Below are 22,675 nucleotides of genomic sequence, written 5' to 3'. Positions count from 1 at the left end.
CGGTTTACCTGCGGATTAGCCTGCGGTTTCACACCTCACAATGGTGAAGGTGTGAAACCGCAGCGAAATCCGCACAAAGAATTGACATGCTGCGGATTGTAACCCGCAGCAAATCCGTGCGGAAAAATCCTTAGCATGTGCACTGCGTTTTTGGTTTTACCATTGAAAACAATGGTACTGTACAACGCAGCAGAAACTGCTGCGGAGCCGCTGGGCCAGAAATGCTGCAGATTCGCAGCAGAATCCGCACCGTGTGCACATAGCCAAAATGACTCCAATCAAATACAGGGGTACAATTCTAGCTATATAGATCTTTTTTTTTTTTTTTTTAACTCAAATAGATTTTTATTACAGATAAATAAAGTATAATACACTGTAACAAAATGCAATCAGTTTTCAGAAACAACAACCCTCTTAAGGTACTGTCACACTTAGCGATGTACCACCAATCCCGACCAGCGATATGACGCGGTCAGGATCGCTGGCACATTGCTAAGCGGTCGCTAGTGAGCTGCCACACAGGCAGATCTCACCAGCGACATCGCTGGGGACGGGGGTCGCTACTTACCTGTCACACTTGACGATCCTGATGTCCTCCCGCCCGAGTCCACGCTCGTCGCTCGTCTCTCCATAGGAAGCGCCGCAGGAAGCTGACGACGAGAAGTGGTCCAGGACGTTCTCGCGCGATCAGCGATAACCAGCGGGGGAGCGGGTCGTAGGTAAGTATCAGACATATCCAGCAGTTATACAGATCTTTATGGATGTACCCCGAGTTCTCTTTGCACAAATAGCCTCAGCGTTCAGGGACCAAACTGGACCAGCACAACATGATGGCTCAGTGGTGATAACTGGGCACTTGGCTTCTAAGTTCATACTCGGGAACCATCTGTACGTGGTGTTATCCCGGTATTAGAGAGGGTTTCTCCTTCAATTCTCCACCTTCCACCCAAGTGACAGGGGCCCTACTCTAAATATAACAAGCACATTAGCTTATTTGCCCTGCTGGAGACAGGGACTGATGTAAGCCATATCGCTTCAGAATATGTTGACGAGGAAAAGAAAAAAAGAAAAGGAAAAAAAAAATTATTTATGTCTAACATGACCACTCTTTAAATGTCAAATGCAACGAGATGCATCAATGGCTAAAAAGACATGTGCTATCATATAGGCAAATGGGATCAATAATTGACTAAGCAAAAAAAAAATACTTCTACACAAAGCAGTGCCACACGTAATCTGAGTGCCTCGTTATGAGACACAAATTAGGTGTAAAGTAGATATGCAAGAGGTAATGATCAGTGCTCGCATTGATGGAATGGATCTTCAATTTACAATTACCAAATGTAATTTCTCATCTCCTATAATCACCTGAATGTACCCAAGAAAACAGATCACAATGGTGGATGAAGACAACATAGGAACTAGTTTGTACATGCAATGGAGTAACATAAAGTACATGGGCCCCAATGCAAAATATCCAACAGGGCCCCCAACTATCAATGGACCATTTGTGCCCTCTAAGCTCCAAGGCCTGGATGCAGCTGCGACCCCGTGTAAATGGATTCCAGACCATGACCTACTGCTAGTACTTCTAATTACTATGGCTGTGGGGGCTTCATTATTAGACCATTTAATAGTTCATTATAGGTGATCAGTTTTGAAAACAATTCCCAGCATGGACCATCAGATTTGGTGCCACACAACCCCATGGACGGCTGCCACGTTCACTCCTCTGTATGTGACTGGTCCAATCAGTCTTAGGAGTTATCTCTTGGACAGCGCCATACACTGGGTCTCTGGGGGCATATTTTCGTGACAAAAAATTGCCCAACCTTGCCACGACAAAGCCCCTTCTGACAGATGTGATAGGGTTGTCCAAACCTCTGCTTACTGCCATACCAATAAGCATGACGTCATAATCAGGGAAGGTGGCTGACCAGTCCAGTGCTCCCCAACTGCAGTCCTCACTGCCCCCCGACAGAATCATCAAGGCATCAGAAATTGCCGTGGGTTCTCTCACAAGTCTGGACCACAGCCGGATCAAACAACAAGGCATATAAAGTTTTCCGATCCAGTTCTAAGATCAATGTGGTGCGCCGAATGACTGGGAATGATTCTATAGAAGGCTATGGGATGTGATGGGGCAACAACTGAGAGTGCTGTCCACTTTTTGTGGCATTTATATACACTTCTGCACAGAACACACAAAAATTCAAGTTCAGGGAAAAAAGAACCTGTAAAGCCAAACGCTGGAACGCTTTAAAGACAACCAAGTTGCTCCCTCTGCCGGGGACTTTTTCAGTAACTTACGAGTCATGTAGGGAAAATTGACCTCCTGTTTCTACAAAGAGCTTAGAAGGATTCAGCTAGTCAGTTGTTAATCACAATCATTATAGACCTAGTGGAAAAGAGAATAATTAACTGGGTAGAAAGGTAAAATGAGCAATTGTAAGCACACAGTGCTATATAATACGATGACTGCAATATAATAAAGGGATAACCATTATGGTGGGAGGAGGAGGGATTCTTTAAGTAAAAATAAATATATCACTTGTCCAAAAAGTAGGACAACTCCTTTAGCATCTTGTTAGAATATATGTCTAACAGTAAGCTCTGATCACCATTTAAATGCTCCTATCAATCGGACTGCCACATTTAAATGGAACACATACCGGATGCTCGCGTATGTCGCCTCTCATTGTTCTCATTGTGAAGTGATCATGGGGCACCGATGGCTTACCATGGCTGTCGGGGCCTGCTGAAGGCTCCAGTAACTGCCACATTTATAGCCATTAGTGCTCTGCAAGCTGAGCTAGAATATACTAAATTCCCCCCTCCTCCATTAACATTATTTTATATTTAGCCAAAGGCATATGCTTATGGCATATGTGGGGGCCTTTACCATAGCAAAGCATTGCCCACCTTCCTTCCCACATCACGTCACCATCAGATTGCGTATTGTGACTGCATCGCACGTAGTGACAAAAACTTTCTGAAGTGAAAATGTGAAAAGACGCTGCCATAGAAAAAGTCCCTTAAAAGGCCGCCATAAAACACTAAATGGCAGTCATTAATAAATAAGGAAAAAAACAAACTATCATTATATTTTTAATTGCTCTCCCAAAACTCAATGAACTATGGCTCCCTTTTACCCAAAAAGATGTGGGTATGAGGCAGGGCTGTGGAGTCGGGTGTCCATTTTGGTGAAGTCGGTATAAAATGGACAAACTCCTAAAAATTGGTGGAGTCGGCATAAAATGGACCAATTCCTAAAATATTGGTGGAGTCAGTATAAAATGGACCAACTCCTAAAATATTGGTGGAATCGGTAGAAAATGGACCAAATCCTAAAATATTGGCGGAGTAGGTATAAAATGGACCAACTCCTAAAATATTGGCGGAGTCGGTATAAAATGGACCAACTCCTAAAATATTGGTGGAGTCGGGAGTCAAGAAAATTGAGGAGTCAGAGGTTTGGCTGGTATGAGCATCCCCCATCTTTCTACAGTATGGCACCTGATGTGGCAGACCACTTTATTTTCCGTCATAATTGTATATAATCTAGAAAAAGAAAAAAACACTTGTATATATATATGTATGAATGAGAGATATACAGAGCAACAGTCACTTATGATATTTTATGGGACCTTATTACTCACTGGCATAAACTGAGAGCCCACTGGCGACTGTGACCTAGTTATCTGATCACCCAACACCGTAGGCATGAGCAATACAAGCGAAGTATGGCAGATAGGCAATCTGTTCAGAAAAGCTTGCACTTTTGTTAATCCACAGCTAAGCTTCCACTCGAGCATCGGAGTCACAAACATGTCTAAGCTGTCTACATCATCAGAAAGGTGAATTACTTAAGGGCTTATCTGCATGGATGCGTCAGGCAATCCCATTCGGGTTCAATTGAATCTGGTAATTATTATGAATGTGCACAAAGTTTGATTTTATTACTTAAAGTGAGCTGTGACAAATGACAGCGAGGACCACCGCCTCCATCCTGCTGATAAGCAGCATATTAGTTTAGACTAATGGACAATGTGCCTCTAGGGGTCAGCTGGCCCGGCTTCTGGAACAATAAATATAATATATACTGCAATAAGAGGTTCAAATGGCCTGCAGTATACTACCGGCTCAGAGTAATGAAGAGATGTTTGTGTTTGTGCTGTGCTTGTACATATCAACCACAAAACTATGGAAACATTCAGAGATTAAATGACAGATTATTTAGATATTATTACCAGTGGGTCCGACCCCTTTATATCCACCAGCATTATTTTTTTTGGGAAAAAAAAATAATATAAAAGAATTGCACTCTTCCAAAATAAATAAATGAAACATTCACATAGTCATGTAGAGCTGTTGCTAACAGAAGTATGATCCAGGATTGGTTTGAGCAAAAAATGGTTTTGATATGGTATTAACATGGGGTGCTTTTTAGGGTAGGGTTCCGAGGTGTGGCGGCAGCTCTTGTCCAAAAATCAAGCCCACCTGTTGGAACCAATGTGAGTTGGAGTTTGCAGTAGACTTAGGTGCTCATTGGCGCCTGCTTGTGGTCTTCAGCCACACCTTGGCGGTATCTGGAAACTCTAGAAGACTATTTAGATACCTTCATTTCTTTATTTAAAATGAATAAAAGTGGTTGTTCACGATTAGAAAAAAAGGGTCTGCTTTTATCAGCTAAAATCTAAGTATATTTTTTAATTTTGGACATTGTATATATAAAGCAGAGTCTCAATTTCAGCAGAAAGTCATCAGTGTTTCAGCAGAGCGTCAGAGTATCAGCAGTTTCTTAGATGAGGAAAAAAAAAAAAAAGAGAAAAAAGTTTCTCCTGCTTTTCCTATCAAAAAGTCATCTGAGTCCTGTCGAATTTTTTCACAGACCCATAGACTTGCACTGAAGATTTTGATCCGACACTGGAATCAATATCGTACAATTTTGTGCAGACCATTTGGTTTGACAAAAAAAAAAATCTGGATATGTTAGCGCGATCATAACCTGTCATAGGTACAGATTCTATTTGTGAAGAACACAGATAGTAATCGTACATGACAAAATGGGCTTCTGAATAAGTCCTTACTATAATAGGTAGGAACATTAGTAAATTTGTGACCTTTCCAAAATAAGCCTCTTATGCATCCTACCTACTGCAAATGAAAGGCTACCGTGCAACGCAGCATGAGAACAGATTTCAGTGCCAATCCAAGCCTTCAGAATTATCCCAAATCTGATTTTTCCCTGCTCTCTGCCAGCATGTGTAGCGTCCCAGGTTATAACCTGCAGATGGTGCAGGGAGACCGATTCCTCCCATTCTCTGACCCCCTTCTTCTAGGATCTGTCAAGCTGTTTTGAGAAATTTGCAACAGCACAAAGCCACCATTGTGAACCTTGGCGGTCATCTCTTCCCACTGAGAAGCTCCTGCTGCCCCTGATTGGTGTCTACAAGAACAAAGACGCAGATTTAGGCTCTCATCAAGAGAACCAAGCCAAGCGCTGCTATCTGGCTGTAACATATGCCATTGCGGATAGCTGGCCTCTTGGGTTTGTGAAAGGGAAGCGTCCCTGCAAATTGTGCATGCCTTTGTCATGGGCATGGCAATGTGAAAATGGCATTGGACGTCTAAAATGAGGAATACCTTGTTTTCCTATTGTGAGCAGCAGATGTGAGGGCACCACAAAGCTTCAACAGAATATTGTGTCGTCCCAACAGGAAACCTTTTTTTTTTTCCTAATATCATGTAAGGATTTGGTATCAGAGTGCACGCAAGCCAAGATGCAAAGCATAACCACTGCCAAAGGTAACCCTAAAATAATTACATTATAGCTCAGTCTACAGAAATGGGCAAGGGAAAAAAAGCACTCAAGGACACTGCAAAGCAAATGTTTATTTTTTAATCTATTTATTTTTTGAAAGTTGGAAATGGGGGAGATTTAAAATTGTAATATTTTACATTTTTCTTTATTTTTTAGTCCCCTTAGGGGACATTAACCTACACTGATCGATTGCATAGACAATACCCTGCAGTACCACAGTATTGTAGCATGTGGTGAAATTGTGGTTCTCCTAAGAAACTCAGTCTGTGATTGAGCATCACCAGAAAACCAATATGACGGAAATAGAGGTCCTTCAGGAGACACTCGCCTGTTATAGTAACACACTGGCGTCATTTAAACGCTGCTTTTAAATATTGACAGTGGCAGTTAAATGGTTAAACTTCAGCGACTGTCGCAAGCTCCGGTTACGGCAGTTACAGCCCGATGTCGGCTGCTTAATACAGCCAGCGAATGCCTGGTAACGGGCAGGATCAGCGCCTAAGTCTGCTTCACACTTTACGGTCATCTATGATTAAAACGTACGTCATAGATCGTTGATGAGAGCCATGAATAAACAAGCCTTTGAAGTCATGAAGAAGAACTAGCAGTTCGAAACGCGTTGGTGTTTTAAGTTGCTGCGGTGTATAAACATACTGTAGTTATATAATAAAATTGGAAAATGTAATCGCCGGATTGGTTGCTGGATTATAGATCATATGTTTTTGGACTGCAACCGTCTCGTTTGGCTAGGTCCGTCACCGACACAAGGCAGACACAACCTGCAGATGTAGGGAGCTGGTTTGTCCTATATGTTGTGTTTCATCAGTTTTGCATCCATTTTTTTCCTCCTCTATCAAAACTAGTTTTGCATTGACACTTGAACAAAACACAATCAATGGTGAAAAATGGATGTCTTTCTTTTTTCACCTGTTTTTGGCAGAACCCCATAGACTTGAATGGAAAACTCTGATTTGCAAAAATAGATAAGGAGAGGACACGCTCTGCGTTTAAGCAACGGGAACAGGATCCGTAAAGAAAAAAGCCAGTGACAAGATGAGGAAAACGGATGTGTGAATGTGTGAATGAAGTCTTATGGTCATGCAAAATAAAAAAATAAAAAATCATCAGTAAAGGGGTTCCTGGCGATCTTATTTTTTTTTCCAGTCTACATAGTTAGAAAACATACTGTTGGCTTCTAGATCAGATTTATTAGTGATTTATACATGCATACATCTAAAAGGTTAAAATAGTGGGAGAGAAGCTAAACAAATCCTAAAAAATAAATAAATCACCTTTTTACATAATATTAAAATCAAAAAAATCCATAAAACAGCAAAAGCGAAAAAGCAGACGCGCATCATTGCCTTAAGGTGATGAATAAAGACTGTCTGAAATGCGTCTGCTTTTTCCTTATGATGTTGGAAGGATATTATTAATATTTTGTAATAAAACATTATTTTTTCAGGACTCCGCTTGTTGGATTTTTTGTGCTTTTCCTGGATCCTGCGGTACTAGGAGTTTCTGTACAATCGGTAACCTTCCCTTTTATCGTGGTAACATTTCATAAGTATATATTTTTGTATCACTGTCCAACAAATCAGAAACATTTAATAATCCGCATCCAATTTCGTTGAGCAAAAGTTTTTTTTTCTATATCTTATCTATAATTTTAGCAGCAAAAAGCCACAAAAACAAAATTAGGATTGTAATTGACCCTCCGGTTGGATAAAATTGTAATGCAAATCAAGGGGTCTGTGAAGAAAAAAAAACGTGTCTGAGTGTGGTTTGATTTTCATGGACTGACAAAAAGGAGAAGGTGGAGAAACTTATTTTTTTTCTTGAAGTACGGGAAAAAGTGATGACCCTCGGACTAAACTATGATCAAAATAATTGGTCAGTTTTTCTCGTATGGGAGAAAATTGGACGCCTGAACGAGGCCTTACATAAATGACACGGATGAAAATGATTTTGGCCAATATTCACTTTGTAATAGCCGCAAACAAAAATCAGCTGAAACTAAAATGCCTGCAAGAGAGGGTCCGCCTGGAAAAGAAACAGTTAATAGCATATTATGGCGACAGTAGTGGCACTGACCGGACTACTAACCGGTAGAGTAAAAGATTGGTGTATGAACCCTTTAGTACCAGAAATAATGTCAAAGAAAGGTGAGGGACGACAGCTTTTTGTCAGCTCTTTGCTGAACTCCGAGGCTTTTAAAGAAATTATCGCAGAGGAGAAATAACCCATCTATCAACAGGTAAGTAACACACAACGGGCTGACACCAAAGTATCTCCGGCTCCTTCAGAAAGGAGCAATTGTTCCTCAGATCGCTGCCTGTTGTACCTTCTTGCTGTAATTGCAGGAGGCAGCTGTTAAAAGTGGGCACTGGAGACTAAATGTAGCGGCTTAGAGGTTGGGGAAAAAGCTGGCACGCTCGCTGGAAGAGAAGGACACGCTCGGGGAGGGCGAGAGACCTCAGAGCCAGAGCCACGGGCAGTGATAGAGACAGATTGCTGTAATTCTGCCTGATTGATCCAAGAAGCAACTTGCGATCAATAAACGGCCTATTTCGCTCAGGAGCACAAATACACATTTGTTAAAACTCTTACACCACTAGACACAAGGCCATAAAGGGGGCCGGCAATTTGAATTTTTTTTTCCTAACACTGGATAGCTGAATATCTGCCTAAAAACTCTGCAATCTGTGTCCTTTAGAAGAAAGGGAGGGAAGATCTCCGACGAGCACAATTATCTTTTTATTCTTAAAGACTTATTATTTGACTCTCAATTTATTAAGAAGTCTCTGGGAGAAAAAAAAGCTAATTTTTTCCTTCCACTATTCATTTCTTGCCAACACAGTATGCTTACAACCAATAATCCAAAATCACCATCGCCCTTCTGCCAACATCGCCCTGCTCTCACCTTACATCGCCCTTCTGCCCCCTTAGATCATCCTACTACCCCTTACATTGCTCTGCTCCCACCTTACATCACCCTTCTGCCCCCTTATATCGTCCTGCTTCCCCTTACTTTACATCATCCTTCTGCCTCCTTAGATCGTCCTGCTACCCCTTACTTTGCTCTGTTCCCACCTTACATCCTCCTTCTGCCTCCTTAGATCGTCCTGCTACCCCTTACTTTGCTCTGTTCCCACCTTACATCCTCCTTCTGCCTCCTTAGATCGTCCTGCTACCCCTTACTTTGCTCTGCTCCCACCTTACATCGTCCTGCTCCCACCTTACATCGCCCTACTCCCACCTTAAAAGACATAGCTCACTCTAAAAGAGAAGTCTTTTGTGTGGGATGGTATACTGCAGCCATCACTGTAAAGGGGGCATTTACTTTACTTGTGTAGATAAACAAAATCCAGTAAAATTGTGAAAACAGAAAACTCACTTTGGATCCAACCCCAAATTACTGAACAACGCGCAAAGACTAGACAATGTCATTAAAAAAAGGACACGTCCGCTCTCCTGCAGAAATTTTTGAATATCTATATTTCTCCTACAATAAAAGTGTAACCCTATGTTGTGCTACTCCTCTGTTATTCCTCCTGGAAATGGATCCGTAAGTATGTAACCGAGGTAATGGCGGTGTCCATACATGTTCTGATGCTGTCCCATCAGTGGTGGCAGGGATGTCACCCACCCTTTGCTATCTACAGGGCCAACATTTTAGCTGTTCCGCAGAAAGTTAAAGGAATTGTCCACTATTTTGATATTGGTGACCTTTCCTTAGGATATTACCTGGCACTCCACCAATCAGCAAGATGTAAAAGTATATGGAGCGGTGCAGTCAGCTGGGGGTCTCGCTGTCAGACTGCCACCGATTTGCAGGTCTTGCGGCTGTAAGACAGCCTGTTCGTTAGACAGCGGCAACACATGCAGGGATTGCCTAACATCATTATATGGCTCTAATAAACCTCCATTTCTATAAACCTTGGCATTAGACCCGTCACCCAAGGTGGTGCGTGAAGGACCCTCTGCCTGGGGACTCTGAGGGACTTTAGCACTGCATGCGTTATTTTTCCCCTTCCAATCATCAATCAGAAGATAAGTTATAGTGCCTCCGACAGCAATGGAATATATTGCAGTTATGCAATTTTGGTCCCCCCGGCTCTATTCCTTCATTGCTAGAATGAATGGAGGACTAGCGGACCATACTTTTTAAAACTGGGACAGATCTCTTTTCCTGTCCCTGTACTCGAGGAAGTTAAACACATAAAATCCGAGCAATGACGGCACAGATAGCACAATCCCTGTATTAGAGGAGACGACAAACCCCAGCACCTGAGACTTCACCGTTACAAGATCTTTACCGTATGCAGAAAGGATACAAGTTCTGGTAGAGCGGGATCAGAGATTTAAGTGCTCTGCTAGCGTTAATGGCGGTGGCCCGAACCAAGCCTGGAAGTATTTTACCATTCACAATGGCGCCATCAAAAAGTGGTCCAAAAAACGGGATCTGCAGGGGAAAAAAAGCGTTATAAGAAAAGGCTACCCTGCAGAATAAGTAATAATTATCAGCCCCTAGTCAGGCTGAATTCCTAGGGTAACATTGCACTTTGGGAAAATCTTGGTCAGAAATCTGAAAAAAATTATAAGATGTATTAATATGTCAGGATCGGGCCCTCCATTCCCCCAATGAACCCCTCTGGATTTGGAGCGTCAATTTTGAAAGAGAGTCAGGACAGCTCCAGTCATATCATCTCCACATATTCATGATGGGTGCTAACAGGATGTCCTTCTGGCATCCATCGGCCAAATACACCAGTATGCACAATAACATAGTAACATAGTTTTGAAGGCTGAAGGAAGACCTTTTGTCCATCTAGTTCAGCCTATTTTTAGTGCAGCTGTTCTGCATTGTTGATCCTGGGGAAGGCAAAAAACCCACTGAGTAGAAGCCAATTTTCTCCATAGGGAAAAAATGTCCTTCCCCTAAGCTGGGTCAACCATCTACCTATAATATTCTGTTATTCGTAACCTTCTATACTGTTACTCACAAGAATAGCATCCATTCGTTTCTTAAATTCATTCAGTGAGTTGGCCATCACCACTTCCTCAGGAAGAGAATTCCAGAGCCTTAATGCTCTTACCGTGAAGAACCCTCTTCTATGCTGGTGCAGAAATTGTCTTTCCTCCAAACGAAGAGAATGTCCCCTTGTTCTTGTCACAGTCCTTGGTACAAACAGTTCATTGGAGAGATCTCTGTATTGCCCTCTGATATACTTGTACATATATATTAAGTCTCCCCTAAGTCTTCTCTTTTCTAGAGTAAATAGACCTAATTTTGATAACCTTTCTGGGTACTGTAGTGAACCAACTCCATTTATCATTTTAGTAGCCCGCCTTTGAACCCTTTCAAGTTCAGTAATGTCTTTCTTGAGCACCGGCGTCCAAAATTGCACACAATACTCCAAGTGTGGTCTGACGAGTGATTTGTACAGAGGGAGAATTATGTTTTCATCTCGTGTCCCCAGACCTCTTCTAATGCATCCCATGACCCTATTTGCTTTGGTGGCAGCTGCCTGACACTGGGCCCTCCAATTTAGCTTTTTATTGACTAAGATGCCTAAGTCTTTTTCCATGTCTGATTTCCCCAGCAGTTTCCCATTTAGTAAGTAATTATAGCATCTGTTTCTCCTTCCCATGTGCATAACCTTACACTTATCTGTGTTAAACCTCATTTGCCATTTTTCAGCCCAATTCTCCAATTTACTCAAATCTGTCTGTAGTTGCAAACTGTCCTCCTTTGTGTTAACTACCTTACATAGTTTTGTATCATCTGCAAATACTGATATTTTACTGTGTAAGCCATCCACTAGATCATTAATAAATATATTAAATAGTAGGGGACCCAATACAGAACCCTGTGGTACCCCACTAGTAACCCTGGCCCAATCTTAGTATGCACCATTAATAACCACTCTTTGTTTTCTATCACTAAGCCAGCTACCTACCCATCTACACACATATTCCCCTAGCCCAAGCTTTCTCATCTTACTTACCAATCTTTTATGTGGGATAGTGTCAAATGCTTTAGAGAAGTCGAGATAAATGACATCCAATGATTCTCCTTGGTCCATTTGAGAGCTTACATCCTCATAGAAGCTGATCAGATTAGTTTGGCAGGAGTGATCCTTCATAAATCCATGTTGATATGGAGTTAAACATTTATTAACATTGAGATATTCCATAATGGTATCCCTTAGAAACCCTTCAAACATTTTACCCACAACAGATGTTAAGCTTACCGGCCTATAGTTTCCAGGTTCCCTTTTACACCCCTTTTTGAATATTGGTACCACATTTGCTTGCCGCCAATCAAAAGGAACAGACCCTGTTTCTATAGAGTCTTTAAATATAAGGAATAGAGGCCTGTCTATCACATTACTTAACTCCCTTAATACCCGAGGGTGAATGCCATCAGGGCCTGGTGATTTGTCAATTTTAATCTTACTAAGGCGGTTCTGCACTTCTTCCTGGGTTAGGCAGGTAATACTTAATGGGGAGTTTACATTATCACTCTGCATTTTCCCTGCAAATGCAAGACCCTACATTTAAATTCTCAAAGAAAAGCAATTTCTCTGAAAAAGAAAGAAATAAAAAATCCAGTCTGATGCTGGTGCTCCCAAAAAAAGTGAGTATTTGGTCTGAGAATAGCCAAAAGCTCCTGTGCAATTGTGGCCAGTTTTGTCTTACCATTGCAAGTAGTTCCTGGACACAAGGAGGATTTTATATATACATAAAATAAATATATTTAAAATAATCGGGGTGCTCACTGCTAATATCTGGTGCTCAGAGGTAAAAATTGCAATATAACATAGAAAACCTCGGCACACAAAATTTCAATGATCAAATGTTTATTTATACATCCACAATTGAAGAAATCGGACCATAAAATTGATACAAGTAATCAAGAATCCACAGATAAAAAAATCAACGTTTCGGCTATTAAGCCTTTATCAAGAATTTATTTGTGTAAATAAGGGTCCTAAAGCGTCAGAGCAGGATTCATCATATGCTTACTGCACATTGAAAAGTGTGGGTTACCACTTATGTGAAAATATCAGGATGACGTGCCGATATGTACCATTCGGCGGTGAGAGGAGCATAAATAAACATTTGATCATTGAAATTTTGTATGCCGAGGTTTTCTATGTTATATCATAAAATAAATATATACATGCATACATACATATACGCAGACATACTGTATATTCTCGAGTATAAGTCGACCCCCCTAATTTTGCCACAAAAAAACTGGGAAAACGTATTGACTCGAGTATAAGCCTATTGTGGAAAATGCAGCAGCTACTGGTAAATTTCAAAAATAAATACCAATAAAAGTAAAATTAATTGAGACATCAGTAGGTTAAATGTTTTTGAACAGCCATATTGGATCAGGAGCCCCATATAATGCTCCATACAGTTCATGATGGCCCCATAAGATGCTCCATACAAAATACACCCCATGCAATGCTGCACGAAGGTTAATAATGGCCCCCATAAAATGCTTCATAGAATATGCCCCATATGTTGCTCCAGAAAGGTTATGGCCCCATAAGATGCTCCATAGATTATGCCCCATATGCTGCCCCATAAAATGCTCCATAGATTATGCCCCATATGCTGCCCCATAAAATGCTCCATAGATTATGCCCCGTATGCTGCCCCATAGATTATGCCCCATATGATGTCTATAGATTATGCCCCATATGCTGCCCAATAAGATGCTCCATAGATTATGCTATGCCCCTAATGCTGCTCCATAGATTATGTCCCATATATTATGCCCCATATGCTGCCCCATAAGATGCTCCATATACAATGCCCCATATGCTGCCCCATAAGATGCTCCATATATTATGTTCCATAAAATACTCCATAGATTACGGTATGCCCCATATGCTGCTCCGAATGGTTATGGCCCCATATGCTGCTGCGAATAAAAAAAAGACATACTCACCTCTCGACGCTGGGGGCCAGGTGCCAGTGTCCTGAGCAGGTGGGAGCAACGTCGCGCTATGGGGGACAGGTGCCAGTGTCACCACTGGCTCAGGGCCCTTGCACCGGAGATATTCACCTGTCCTCGCTCCACCACCGCTCGGTCTTCCAGGTCCTCTGTCAGTGACCTTTCACTAACCACATCATCGTGCCCTCTGACCTGAACATCACAGACAGAGGATGCGGAGGACAGAGGGGCACGCGGCGGAGGAACGGGGACAGGTGAATATCGCATATACTTACCCCCTCCTGGCGTGGTCTCCGGCAGCTCTTCCTTCAGTGGTCACGTGGTACTTTTCATTAAAGTCATGAATATGCACATATTCATGACTTTAATGAGCGGTACCACGAGACTGCTGAAGGAAGGTGCTGGAGACCTTGGGAGAAGAGGTTCACAGTTTCTCTTGCAACTCTGCTAAAAATTCAAACTTTATTTAAAGATCACAATTACTAAATAACAAAAGATTATTTAAAACAATGCATCATATCAAAAGGAATGATCACCACTGGGAGGTGCCTGTCCCTGCACTGGCTGATTATCCCTACCTGACAGTGGAGGTTGGAGCCCTAGGACCTGCGCAATTGGCCCCCCCACTCCACGATGGCTCACCCTGCTATCCCTATAGTGGCAGGGGAGTGATAAAGATTAGAAACAGGTAGGTGTGAAAGAAAGAGAATGTGTTATCTTTTTCTTCTTCTTGGCTTAAATTCTAGATCAGATCTCTTCTTTCTTCTTGGAAATACACTAGAGTGTCTATCATTTACAAAAGGAGAGCTATTCAATGATCTCTAATCACTGTGTTAGTCTAATTATCTCCTTAGTATATAAAGGGTATTTAATTGATGTGTTAATCTAGTTATCTCCTAATAGAATAGCATATGAATGTTTTATTTTCTCTTTAGTGAGACCCAAGAAGAGGTTATAGAGAGAATTTACTGTACCCAATTGTCAAACAATCAGTTAACTATTAAGAAAATTTTCAATATATCTATGTATAGATTTATCTAAGCCAGAGCAAAAAATAGGCATCCAATCAAAATGCAACAAACCCATGTGTGATTATGAGCATGAAAAAAGCCCAATGTATATACAAAACATACAACACAGCAAACCAGACAATCTATATATACAAAAAGCCACATCCAATCATGCAACTTACAGTGCAAAGGATTAAATACCTTTACAAATCACAGCTTATACCGGCCATAGTAGATGCAAACAAAGCCACCTATGTATAGGGTGGCACTCCATGAAGCGACTAATGTAACAGCAAATAGAATGTCCATATGTAAAATGATTTAGGACAGTCACAATTAACGGCAAGTAACACTCCAGTATAAAACACAGCTCAACGCGTTTCCCCTCTTCCGAGGTTCATCAGGAGCAAGATGGATTGGAGTACTTAGCTTAGTATGATGTACAAGATGTCATTTGATGGTCAGGTCCAATCCCCCATTGGTAATATACTTTCCCACCCCCTTCTTTTCTTCTTCCCATGAGTAATCTATGCGCACACTTCTCTTTTGATGATTGATTTATTTGTTTTGGACATTTTGTGATGAGTGTCTTAGTGACTGCTGCTGGAATACTCTTTCTGCACAGAAGCACCACTGAACTCTACTTTGTACATTTATAAGTCGTCACTATTTTTCAGAAGGCAGCTAGTGCACTTATCTATAATGGGGGATTTATGGTCTGACAGACAGGACCGTATCTTAAATATCCAGCGCTTTTTTAATCGAGGGCAGCAACAAGCCCCCTCAATTCCCAGACAGGATAGTATCGATAAAATGAAAGAATCTCTAAGTTTAGAAAATTTACTCCTTAAAGAAATGTGGGATTTGTGGGAGGTGGCAACATTAGAGCGCTATCTTGCTTACAACTGCATCCCCAGGGGCTTGGTTGTGTCTAAAACATTATCAGGTGACACTGGAGATGCTAATACTTTATCTGAATGGAATAACATGTTTAACAATTTTTCAAGACAAGCAGTGGGATTTATTGACAACAAACGGAAAAAACAACTATTGGAGAGTAAGCAAAAAATTATTTGATACCATTAAACCCTTTGAGAATCATCCAAAGATTATTTATCTATCCAAAGGCATATGCAACAGGATTGCTAATAAAGAGAGGGAGATAGTGGAGAAAAAACGAAAAAAAATTAGGAAGGATGCTATTCCAGAATGTGTGGGATGGAACCACTCAAGCTCTAAACAAGCATTTGAGACTACTGACGAAGTGAATGAGAGCTATTCAGACATTAGCTCACTGGAGGACAGGTGGACAACCCACCCTACCCCAACCAGATCAACATCCCCAAATCCGTCTCAAATAATTGAAGAAATCAATGGTATCCCCAGTCCTGAATCTACAAATTCAGGTAGACAAGGTACTACATCCACTACTACCAACACTCCCACTACCAACATCCTTCCCTCAAACGCAAGATTACCTTTAGCATTAATGGACACTCAAAATCGTTTTTCGGTACTGGGATCTATGGAAAGTACACTCTGTACTTCTACAAATACACAAAGGAATACTACTAACAGCAGGAATAAAAGGAGTAGTAAAACAAATGCACCCAATCTTGGTCTACAAATAAGGAAGAAACAAATTAATAAAAAAAATTTTCAGGTGGCCCCCAAAAAACACGCAGGAGGGGCTGCCGGGGGGGAAACTCTCCAAAAAGAAAAAGGAATTGGTTCCAGAGAGTCATAACACACAATCAATTTTTAATTTAAGCACCCATGTTTTAAGTCAGAATGAAATTTCATTACTGAACAAAGGCTTGAAATACGCCCCCGCGTGCAAATTTAACAAATTTCAAGCCTTTGTAGGAATAAAATTGTTTATGTGTAAACTGGCATTAAAAAAACATTTTTCTAAAAATCCCATTATCAACGGACCTGTTACAACAGCCAGTTTTGTACATACGGAACTAAAGAATAAATATCATTTTCATCCTCTAAATGAGTATTCGGAGTCGATGGAAACATTTCAGAAAAATGTTATATCTGACATACGTAAAGTAAGTGAGAAGAGGTGTTCGAATTTTAAGTATAACCTCTCACTGACAGAAAGAAAGGCCTTAAAATCCCTACAAAATAACAGTAAAATTGTAATACGACCAGCTGACAAGGGAGGGGGTATCGTTCTATTTGATCAAGAGAACTATCATAAAGAGGCTACACGATTATTGAGCGATGCACAGACGTATAAGAAACTAGACAGAGACCCCACAGATAAATTTATAGGTGAATTAAAATCACTCACAATTGGAGCATTTAATATGGGGATCTTAAGTAAAAAAAAATTTGATTTTATTAATACCCCTTTTCCAAGGATCGCCATGTTTTACTAGTTACCAAAAGTTCACAAAAACATTGCAGATTCCCCTGGCCGCCCAATAATTTCAGGCATACAATGTCTAACGGCCAATTTGTCAAAGTATGTTGACTGCCACCTTCAGAAACTATGCAAAACAGAAGCCGCGGAGACACCATCACGTGTTTCTCAACGCAAGCAATGACCAGCCAGGTCTTTGCCCGGGAAGGAACAACCACGGGAAGGGCAGTCTCCAATGAAGGAAACCACCTATGCCAAAACATGGTATCCATCCACATACAGCTGTTTCGGGGTATTGCCCCTCATCAGTGTGGAGTAGGAAACTGGCTGGTAGGAGCAATGCCTAGTAAAAAGACTATGAAGAGGAGGATGAATGAACTCATGGAGATCAACATCCGACACTGCGGAGACACCATCACGTGTTTCTCAACGCAGTGATTCTAGAGCACTGCTCCCATCCCTTATGGGAAATATGTAAAACATGCAAAACAGAAGCCGCGGAGACACCATCACGTGTTTCTCAACGCAAGCAATGACCAGCTAGGTCTTTGCCCGGGAAGGAACAACCACGGGAAGGGCAGTCTCCAATGAAGGAAACCACCTATGCCAAAACATGGTATCCATCCACATACAGCTGTTTCGGGATATTGCCCCTCATCAGTGTGGAGTAGGAAACTGGCTGGTAGGAGCAATGCCTAGTAAAAAGACTATGAAGAGGAGGATGAATGAACTCATGGAGATCAACATCCGACACTGCGGAGACACCATCACGTGTTTCTCAACGCAGTGATTCTAGAGCACTGCTCCCATCCCTTATGGGAAATATGTAAAACATGCAAAACAGAAGCCGCGGAGACACATCACGTGTTTCTCAACGCAAGCAATGACCAGCCAGGTCTTTGCCCGGGAAGGAACAACCACGGGAAGGGCAGTCTCCAATGAAGGAAACCACCTATGCCAAAACATGGTATCCATCCACATACAGCTGTTTCGGGGTATTGCCCCTCATCAGTGTGGAGTAGGAAACTGGCTGGTAGGAGCAATGCCTAGTAAAAAGACTATGAAGAGGAGGATGAATGAACTCATGGAGATCAACATCCGACACTGCGGAGACACCATCACGTGTTTCTCAACGCAGTGATTCTAGAGCACTGCTCCCATCCCTTATGGGAAATATGTAAAACATGCAAAACAGAAGCCGCGGAGACACCATCACGTGTTTCTCAACGCAAGCAATGACCAGCCAGGTCTTTGCCCGGAAAGGAACAACCACGGGAAGGGCAGTCTCCAATGAAGGAAACCACCAATGCCAAAACATGGCTGGTCATTGCTTGCGTTGAGAAACACGTGATGGTGTCTCCGCGGCTTCTGTTTTGCATGTTTTACATATTTCCCATAAGGGATGGGAGCAGTGCTCTAGAATCACTGCGTTGAGAAACACGTGATGGTGTCTCCGCAGTGTCGGATGTTGACCTTCAGAAACTAGTTCCACTACTGCCAGCCTACCTTAGAGACAGTATCCACATATTACAATTGTTGGGAGATATAGAGTAGCAGTATCACTACATTTTATGGTCTTTGGATATCACTTCCTTGTATACGGTAAGCAAACATGAAAAAGACTGCTATGCTGCCACATATTTCCTAAAGAAATATGAAATAGTTCCAGACAGACAAGTGGAATTTTTAGAGGAATGTATGTTATTTATTTTAACTCACAATTATTTTAAATACCTGGCGGACTACTATACCCAGCAATGGGGGACCGCGATGGGTACCAGGTTCACGCCTAGTTACGCCAATCTTTATGTAGGAAAATGGGAGGAGGATATGATCTACCCATCTGGCGAACTACGCGCGGGCCTGGTACTTTGGAAACATTTAATTGATGACGTTGTTTTTATCTGGTCTGGTGGTCAAGATTCCTTAGATTTGTTTTTAGCGGATATCAATAAAAATGAATATTTTTTAAATTTTACCTCTACCACCAGTACTAGCAGTATCAATTTTTTAGATCTAAATATTTTTATTGAGGATAATTCTATCCAAACTCGTGTTTTCCATAAGCCAACAGATTTAAACAGCTATATCCCAACAGATAGTTGCCATTTGCCAAATTGGTTATTGAATGTACCCAAGAGCCAATGTACAAGAATCCATAGAAATTGCTCTAAAATGCAGGATTATGATTCTGAAGCTTCCCTGCTAACACATCAGTTCCTGGAAAAAGGATATACCGTATATACTCGTTGTGTATAAGCCGTGATTTTCAGCCCATTTCTTTTGGGATAAAAGTCCCCCTCTCGGCTTATACACGGGTCATATACCTGGGGGTCGGCGGGGGAGGGGGAGCGGGGGGTGTCAGAGATCATACTTACCTGTCCTGCTGCGGTCTCTGCAGCCTTGCTCGCTTCTCCACTGTCTCCCTTCCTGTCTTCAACGGTCACGTGGTGCCGCTCATTACCACTCATGAATATGGGCATATTCATGAGTGGTAATGAGCAGTACCAAGTGACCACTGAAGACAGGAAGGGAAGGGAGACAATGGAGAAGCTAGCAAGGTTGCAGAGACCGCGGCAGGATGGGTGAGTATAGCAATATTCACCTGTCCCCCGGTCCATCGCTGCTCACCGCTGTCTTTGCTGCATTCTGTGTCAGTGACATTTAGGCAGCAGGGGGCACGGTGACGTGATTAGTGCACGCCGCCCCTCTGTTGGCTGAACAGTCACTGACACAAGAAGTGGCAGACAGCAGCGATGGACGCAGGAGAGGTGAGTATGGCTTTTTTTGCAGCATATGGGGGCATATTCTATGGAGCAGCAAATGGGGACATAGTATATGGAGCAGCGTATGGGGCATATTCTATGGGGCAGCATATGGGGGCATATTCTATGGGGCAGCATATGGGGACATAGTCTATGGAGCAGTATATGGGGGCATAGTCTATGGGGCAGCATATGGGGGGCATATTCTATGGGGTAGCATATGGGTGCATAGTCTATGGAGCAGTATATGGGGGCATAGTCTATGGAGCAGTATATGGGGGCATAGTCTATGGAGCAGTATATGGGGGCATATTCTATTTAGCAGCATATGGGGCATATTCTATGGGGCAGCATATGGGGCATAGTCTATGGAGCAGTATATGAGGGCATAGTCTATGGAGCAGTATATGGGGCAAAGTCTATGGGGCAGCATATGGGGGGCATAAACTATGGAGAAGCATATGGGGGCATAATCTATGGAGCAGCATATGGGGGCATATTCTATGGGGCAGCATATGGGGAATAGTCTATGGAGCAGTATATGGGGGCATAGTCTATGGGGCAGCATATGGGGGGCATATTCTATGGGGTAGCATATGGGGGCATAGTCTATGGAGCAGTATATGGGGGCATAGTCTATGGAGCAGTATATGGGGGCATATTCTATGGAGCAGCATATGGGGCATATTCTATGGGGCAGCATATGGGGGCATAGTCTATGGAGCAGTATATAAGGGCATAGTCTATGGAGCAGTATATGGGGCAAAGTCTATGGGGCAGCATATGGGGGGCATAAACTATGGAGAAGCATATGGAAGCATAATCTATGGAGCAGCATATGGGGGCATAATCCATGGAGCAGCATAAGGGGGCATATGAGGTCATAGTCTATGGAGCAGTATATGGGGGCATAGTCTATGGGGCAGCATATTGGGGGCATATTCTATGGAGCAGCATATGGGGGCATAGTCTATGGAGCAGTATATGGGGGCATAGTCTATGGAGCAGTATATGGGGGCATATTCTATGGAGCAGCATATGGGGCATATTCTATGGGGCAGCATATGGGGGCATAGTCTATGGAGCAGTATGTGAGGGGATAGTCAATGGAGCAGTATATGGGGGCATAGTCTATGGGGCAGCATAAACTATGGAGAAGCATATGGGGGCATAATCTATGGAGCAGCATATGGGGGCATAATCCATGGAGCAGCATATGGGGGCATAAACTATGCAGCAGCATATGGGGGCATAGACTTTGGATTCCACCCTCGGCTTATACACGAGTCATTAAGTTTTCCCAGTTTTTTGTGGCAAAATTAGGGGGGTCGGCTTATACAAGAGTATATACGGTAATAATTCACTTCTAGAGGAAGCTAAGACAGTAGCGAGAAAAAAACCTATTACCACTCTGAGAAGGATCAATGATGATAAAAAGAAAAATAATCTCCCTAATGATTATATCCCCATCATAACTGAGCATAACTCAAATCACCACATTTTGACCAAAATAGTAAAAAAACACTGGGATATATTGAAAGAAGATAAAGTTATAGGATCATTAATTCCATCAGGTCCAAAATTCATTTACAGGAAGGCCCGGAACATTGGTAACATTATTGCCCCCACTGTATCAAAAAATCATACTAAGGAACCCAAGTCATTTTTTGTCAGTAATGTAAAAGGTTTTTTTCCCTGCAGAAAATGCAGGGCGTGTCAACAAACTAGGAGCCCCAAACAGCAATGGGCTATGGGGGGTAATAATACAAATAAAATTGAAATATCAAATTATATTACATGCACAACAGAGAGTGTTATCTATATTATGAGGTGTACATGTGACAAGGTATATGTAGGGCGCACAAAGAGATCTTTGCAGACTAGGATTAACGAACATATAAGAAATATAAAGAAAAAATTCTTGGGTCATCCTCTTTCCAAACATTTTGCAGAATGCCATGGAGGATCTATAAGCAACTTGACATTTGCTGGGGTTGAACAGGTTAAGCCACAAATGCACAAAGGCAACCATATAAAATTAATGTCGTGTGCTGAAAGCCAGTGGATGTTTGCACTGGACACTTTAATACCAAAAGGGTTAAACAGCGAAATCGAACTGTTTGGTTTTTATTAAGCGGGTGAGGTGGAAACCAGCTTAAACGGCGGGACTGTATAAATAATCCTCTTATGGTGAGGGGGACCATCCCTGAGGAAGAAGACAGTTGGTCTTTGAAACGCGTTGGAAGTATTCTGGTCCCTGCTGCAACCATTAGCTAGCGAGGCGGCGGTGTCACGTGCTGACCTACGTCACGAAGGTCCTGGACAGCCAAAGCAGCAACAGATGCCGGGAGCACGAGAGGCCGCTCACGGCCGCATCTAAGCTGGAGGTACACTGACAAGAGGCTGTCACCGGCCGGGACAGCCCTTACAACTGCAATAATTTTTAGCCTATACGCTGAAATTTACAGTGGCATTTTTTTATTTCCACGTCGCCCATTGGAAGGATTATCGCACCACTTCTACAGGTACTGCTTTTTAATTATTAAGCTTATTTTTGGTGCTTGATTTTCTAATGTATGGTTACCGGACCATTTGACTGTGAACAGCGTCCTTTGCATTAACAAAACCGCACTATTCCTACAGGTATTGCTCTCTAATTATAGAGCTTATGCTTTTCATGCCTTATTTTCCAACTTGTAGTCACTGGACTATTTGACTGTGAAC

The 22,675-nt window shown here is 42.1% G+C and overlaps 1 protein-coding gene across 5 annotated transcripts in view; it reads right to left on the bottom strand.

Moving 5' to 3' along the window:
• The window catches only part of RALGAPA1 (Ral GTPase activating protein catalytic subunit alpha 1), a 448,263-nt gene that overhangs the window by 46,439 nt on the left and 379,149 nt on the right, over positions 1-22,675 (bottom strand). For all 5 annotated transcript variants that reach the window (XM_073554214.1, XM_073554210.1, XM_073554212.1 and 2 more), the window contains one exon: positions 10,162-10,289. In XM_073554214.1, coding sequence (XP_073410315.1) covers positions 10,162-10,289 — 128 coding nt within the window. The remainder of the gene's footprint in view (positions 1-10,161; positions 10,290-22,675) is intronic.

Source organism: Dendrobates tinctorius, unplaced genomic scaffold (genome assembly GCF_039654945.1).
Source record: "Dendrobates tinctorius isolate UK_male_01 unplaced genomic scaffold, ASM3965494v1 ptg000208l, whole genome shotgun sequence".
NCBI classification, from domain to species: domain Eukaryota; kingdom Metazoa; phylum Chordata; class Amphibia; order Anura; family Dendrobatidae; genus Dendrobates; species Dendrobates tinctorius.
This window is presented reverse-complemented; position numbering and strand designations above follow the sequence as displayed.